General features: G+C 62.2%; 1 protein-coding gene across 1 annotated transcript; it reads left to right on the top strand.

The window, feature by feature from the left end:
* The first annotated feature begins 2,354 nt into the window (after positions 1–2,354).
* On the top strand, positions 2,355–4,550 carry SPRN (shadow of prion protein). Its single transcript, XM_049645965.1, has 2 exons — positions 2,355–2,594; positions 3,289–4,550. Exon 2 carries the CDS (start codon positions 3,304–3,306, stop codon positions 3,739–3,741), a length of 438 nt encoding a protein of 145 aa, XP_049501922.1. The 5' UTR covers positions 2,355–2,594; positions 3,289–3,303; the 3' UTR covers positions 3,742–4,550.
* Positions 4,551–6,081: the final 1,531 nt, after the last annotated feature.

The following is a 6,081-nucleotide window of genomic DNA, read 5'->3' as shown; positions in this document are numbered from 1 at the left end:
GCCAGGGTGAGCACTGCTCACTTGGTCCCACGTTTCCCACACTCCAGTCACGCCCGTCAGGAACCCCGGTGTGATGTGTGGTGTTTGCCCTCGGACAGGATGCATGTATCCACAGATGTGTCGTATTGCTTTGCTTGTGAGAGTTTTAAATTCATGTAAGTGATTTTGTGCTGTAAATATTCTCTTACTAGGGCAGCTGGGTGGCTCAGTCAGTTAAGCGTCCGACTGTTGGTTTCAGCTCAGGTCATGATCTCACGGTTCATGGGTTCATGGGTTCTCTCTCTCCCTCTCTCTCTGCCCCTTTTGCACTCGCACTTGCTCTCTCTCAAAATAAATAAACTTTAAAAAATAAAAAAAAATATTCTCTTACTATTTTGTTTTACATATTTTGAGGTCATGTCCTTCGTTAGGTACATAAAATTTAGAATTATTTTGTCATCTTGGTAAACTTAACCTTTTATCATTAAGAAGTGTTACTCTTTGTTTCCAGTAATGCTTTTTGCCCTAATCTGTAAGGCTCGGTCTGGCGTTAAGAGAGCTGAGCCAGCTTCCTTTTCGTTCACTGTTGCTTGTGTGACATATGTTTTCATCTACACCAGTACTTACCAGCCTCTCGGCTTCTGACCTGTTGTCAGCTCACCGAGCTGCTCAGGAACTCTACAAACCACATTTCTGTGTTCTCAGCTGCTCCCTGTTTCTGTGGAGAAGTCAGCTTATTTTTACTTGTTTTAGGTATTTGGGTTTCCTCCCACTTTGGGAAGCTTTCAAGATCTTCTTGTCGTGTTTGGTTTCTGGGGTTTGCTTCTTCTTCATATTTATCATGTTCGGAGTTTGTGATGCTTCTAGAGTTTGTGCCTTGCCTCCTTGGTTTTTGAAAACGGTCAGCCTGTGTGCCCATAAACACTGCACTCGTCACCTTCCTTCTCTGCTGTCCGTTCAGTTTCCCTGGTCCATGCAGGGGGTCTTCTGTCGCGTCCCCTCCGCCCCCAGCAGCCTGTTATGTACACTCTCTTCTTTTCTCTCCATGCTTTCTTCTGGATATTTCCTTCCGATCTTCCCGGTTACTAATTCTCCTTAGCCATATCTAATCTCTGTTTTTAAGTGTATTTTTTAGCTCTAGAATTTCCATTTGGTTCTTTTAGTTTCCTGTCCTCTATCAAAATTCTCAATCTTGTTTATGCCCGTAGACATGTGTAAATTCCTCTCTGAGTCTGTCAGTGACCCTCTTGTTTGCCTGTACTGGTCTCTGTCTGTTCCTAGCCAACACCGGGCTGTTTTATTACCGTGACTTTCTATAACATCTTAACATCTGACGGGGTGAGTTCTTCTTTGATCTTGGTTTTCAGAATGAGTTACATTAGACCTTTACGTTTCCACGTGGACTTTAGAAACCCATAGGTTCTCAATTAGTTTACTCGGGCCACCGTGACAAAGTGCCACAGACCCAGCAGGGTCTGGCGGTCTGAGACAGGCATGGGCAGGGCTGGATCCTTCTGAGGCCTGTCTCCTTGTGAGAGGGACGGCTCCTCTCACAGACGGCAGCCTTCTCCCCACGTCCTCGCAGTGCCGTCCGTGTGCATGTCTGTGTCCTGATCTCCTCATCTTATAAGGACACCTGTCAGATTAGGTCAGGGCTTGCCCTATGACCTCATTTTACCGCAATTGCCTCTGTAAAGGCCCTATTTCCAAATACAGTCATATTCTGAGGTTCTGGGGATCAGGACTTCAACACAGAAATTAGGGAGTTTGAGCCTCTGAGGATCGAGAGGGTCTGATGGAAGCTAAGAGAGGTCACATCACGTCACAGTTGAGGTCATGGAGCCCACCTCTAAAGCCATCAAGAGGGCCTGGTGTCCCCAAGTGGAGTGGCTGGGGTAAAAGCCCAGTTGGGAGGGGAAGAGGTCATAGGCGCGAGACAGACCTGGACAGCAAGATAGCACTCTTTCAAGCCCCAGAGCTGGAGCCAGCAGGGACTGGAAAGGCCGGCTGGCTGGGGCAGTAGGGCTCCAAGTGGCCTTGCTGTGGGGTGGCCACCGTGAGGGCGGGAAGAAGAGGCACCCTGGGGACCTGGAGAGCCATCCTCTCCTCTCTGGGCCTCCCCGTGGAGAGCCCTGGACACCAAGATCTCGAGCTCAGGGCCTGCCACAGCATTCCGCGGTCCCCGCGTCTGGGACACATCACCTGGGGCAGAACGGGAGAGGGGGAGGGGGAGGGGGAGGGGGAGGGGGAAGGCGGGAGGCGGCGGCTCAGTTGGGCCGGGTGCGCACTCGGTGCTGGAGATAGAGTGGGCGCACGCGTGTGGAATCGGGAGGGGGTGGGGTGAGGAGACGGGGGACGGGGTGCAGCCAGCAGGAGGGTGCTGGGAAGGGAGAGGGGCCGCGCGCGCCTCCGACTGCCGTTTTCTCCTCCCTTCCCGTCGCCCGGGGGATGAGCCTCCGCGTCTGCCCGCCCCCAATCCTGGGGCGGAGGCCTCGCGCAAATTCGGGGCGCGGCGCGCCGGTGCAGGGTCTCGGCCGCAGCCGGCTCCTTCCCGCTCCGCCGCGGCCCCCGGAGCGGCCCCTCCAGCCCGCGGTTCCCACCGAGGCCCGAGGCGGGTAAGGCCGCGCGGCGGGGTCCGGGCGCGCGGGGAGGCAGGGGACGGGGGCTCCGAGGGGACGGCGGGGCCCGGGAGGAGGGTCGAGCGGCCACCGGGTCCCTGCGCCGGAATTAGGCCCCGCGTCGCATCCGCGTCCCCGTCCCCCGCGCCAGCTGCTCCGCCAGGCGGCCGGGGTGGGGCGGGAGGGGACGGTCCCCCGGGTCCGGGCTGCGGGGGCGGGGTCTGCACTGTGTCACCACCGCGCTTCTCGGCGCCCCCGCGAGGCCAGAACCCGCTGCTCTGGCTCCGCGCCGCATGCGCGCTGCCCCAAGGGGTGCGGGCGGAGCCACCCGCGTGTGGCCTTTGTCCAGACAGTGGAGACTGTCCATCCCCGAGACTGTCCTTCAACACAACCCCCACCCCGGTGTGGCCTCGGGTCCCCGCAAGCCGTGGAGGTCTGGGCGGGTCCTCCCACCGCAGCCGGGGATGTGGGGGTCCTCCCTCATTCTTTGCTCCCACTCCACCCCCAGGTGCGCAACCCGCGCACCCGCCTCACCCTCTGTCCAGGCCCGAGTGCCTTACCCTCCCACCCCACTCCCAGCCCTGCGCGGGCCGTCCTCGAGATGCCGAGTCCCCGAGCCCGTCTCCAGGCCCTGGGGACCCTGGCCCCCTGACCCTCACAGAAGCTGAGGTCCTTTCTCCGTTGGCCGCAGGCTCGCCCCACAAGGATGAACTGGACGGCCGCGACGTGCTGGGCTCTGCTGCTGGCCGCCACCTTCCTCTGCGACATTGGCGCGGCCAAGGGCGGCCGTGGAGGGGCTCGCGGCAGCGCCCGGGGAGGGCTGCGCGGGGGCGCGCGCGGGACCCCGCGGGTGCGCGTGAGGCCGGCGCCCCGCTACGCGGGCTCCTCCCTGCGCGTGGCTGCGGCCGGGGCGGCGGCGGGGGCGGCGGCCGGCCTGGCGGCGGGTTCCGGCTGGAGAAGGGCCCCGGGCCCCGGGGAGCGCGGCCTGGAGGACGACGAGGACGCGGCACCAGGCGGCAACCGGACGGGCCAAGGCGTCTACAGCTACCGGGCGTGGACTTCGGGCGCGGGGCCCACCGGCGGCCCGCGCCTCTGCCTGCTGCTGGGCGGCGCCCTCGTTGCCCTGGGGCTCCTGCGGCCCTAGGCCTGGCCAGGCTCGGGGCCAGATCCGGCCCCCAGCCCGCGCCCTCCCCGCAGGCCCCCCGCCCCGGATCGGTCCCAGAGGCCGCCAGCGGCTGAGCGCCGCTTCCCACCGCTGCCGGCGGCCTCTGACCCAGAGACGCTGCCTGGGGGATTCCAGCCAGCCCGGGCAGGAGCCGCGGCCTCTCCTATGGGTGCCCACTGACGCCCCCGGTCCACCGCCCGGCCCAGGTCCCTCCCCAGCCTCCCCATCCTACCGAAGGACCAGGGCCCTTCAGTCCCAGGATGCCCCGCCTACCGCCTGGATGCCAGGGTCTCCCCCCCCCCCCCACCCCCTCCACCGTCAGAAAAGCAGGTGCCATCCCATGCTTCCGGCAGCATCCAGGCTGACGGCCCACCATCTCTCCAGAGCTGCCCAAAGTGACGTGCAAGACCAGGCTGCTCAGGCCATTCCGGCCCCCCTGAGGACCCTGTGGCCTCCCCCACAGAAGCAGCCAGAATGGACCAAAGGATTTGAGGACTTGGGGGGAGAGGTTTCCCTCCCAGGTTTTAGTGTGCCTACCACCTGTCGGGAAGAGGCCGTCTGCGGACTGGAGCCCAGGCGGGCCCATCACTCTCTGGAGAATCCCTGGAGCACCCCCTGCCACAGCAGCTGCCCCGGAGCCTGGCCAGCCCACCCTCAGGTCCAGAAGTGTGCCCCCTCACCAGGCAGACCCTCTCAAGGCCACTGCCAGGCGCCTCTTGGAGCCACTGTACTCTAACTTGAAACAAGTCACTTAACTCTTCTTGGGACCTGTTTGGGGGGGGGGGGGTGGCAGGGGGGCACCGTCTAAGCTTCAGAAGCTTTTCATTTCCTTTGAGCTTTAGCTCCTGTTCTGGAATCGTGCCTGCTGGTACTCAGGGATGGAGAGAGCTCCCCAGGACAGCCAGCTGTGGCTCCCGCAGGTCTGCAGCTGCTCCAGGAAGGTGAGGGCCAGGTGTGAACGGCGGAGGCCGGGTCTCAAGTCAGAACCAACAAACAGACCACCAGCAGGTCCCTGGAGGCAGGCGCAGCAGCAAGTACGACCAGATGCGGGCTGCTCTGGCTGAGCAGAAGGAAGCATGCAGGAGGCTGACCCCCGCAACACCACGGCGGCCATCTGGGCACCTGAGGGTGTTCTGAGGACAGAAGACACCCAGGGAAGTGTCTAAGGGTTTGCCTCTGGCACACAAACACCCGTCTGCAGACCAGCCCATTGCTTCTCAGGTGCCCGGAAGCCCATTTCCCTCCAGCCTCTGGCCTGGCTTGCAGTTCGTGAGCTCAGCCCTGGAGGCCTTGGCTCTTTACGCCCTCTGCCCCATATCCCAAGGCAGGACAACGCCCCAGGCCTGGATCCTCTGGATCGCCCCCTCCGTCGGTGCTCACTGAAAGCCTCACCTGCCGCTGGGCTGCCTCCCAGAATCTGCCCTCACCCCCCAGACTATGGGGCCTTTGGACTCAGCTGACAGAGGCCAGTGCCAAGACCAGCACCTCCGGGGGCCCTGCCACCTCTGCTCGCCCACAGCTGACACGCAGGTCTGGTCAGGGTGAGGGTCGCCAATCTACCAGCGGAGCCCTGAACCAAGCGTTGTTCTCCAAAGACCAGGACACGGATCCGCACTGCCGGCATTCCTGGGGTACGAGCCCAGGTGCCTCTCCATCCATTCCAGACCAAATTTGATGTAACCAAAGACCAGCAGGCTGCGGCCAAGCCCTGCCCGGGGCCTCGGGCAGTGTGGCCATTCTGCCACCGTACTTGCAGGCAGCACAGGGAGACCCATCAGGGCTGCACCTCGGGCCAACTCAGTTCTCCCTGCGGGGCCAGGAGCATGGGCCCAGCCTCTGAGCCGCCCTCACAGGCTGCGGGGCACCACACACCAGCCTGACTCCCAGAGCCTGTCCCCATCTGGTACAGTCACATGCTAGAGTACTTCCTGCCCTACTGGTCAGGGTCCCAGCAGGAGGCAGATGGCACCCACGGGGGGGTAATCTCTGATTAGGAAGTGTGCGCCACCATGGGCACCTTCAGGAGGGGAGGTGCCTGGCAGAGACTCCAACGCTCCAGGAAGGCCACACACACTGGACACAGAAGGGGCAGAGCTGCTCACCAGGCCCACCCCACCCCCTTTCCCTCCTCTGCCCTTTTCTGGAATGCAGGCTGGCAGGTACAGGTCCCTGGGGAGAGTCCCACTGTCCAGTAGCTACGGGGGGGGAAGCCACACCAGCGACCCTCCCAGCCTGCGTGCAGCTGGCCGTGAGCAGGGCAGCCCCCAGGGCACCGAGGGAGCAGACAGTTCCTGGGTTTGGCCACAGCTCCTTGGCGCC

Source organism: Panthera uncia, chromosome D2 (genome assembly GCF_023721935.1).
Source record: "Panthera uncia isolate 11264 chromosome D2, Puncia_PCG_1.0, whole genome shotgun sequence".
In the NCBI taxonomy this organism is placed as follows: Eukaryota; Metazoa; Chordata; class Mammalia; order Carnivora; family Felidae; genus Panthera; species Panthera uncia.
The sequence above is the reverse complement of the archived record's forward strand: the minus strand, read 5'-3'. Positions and strand labels throughout refer to the sequence as shown.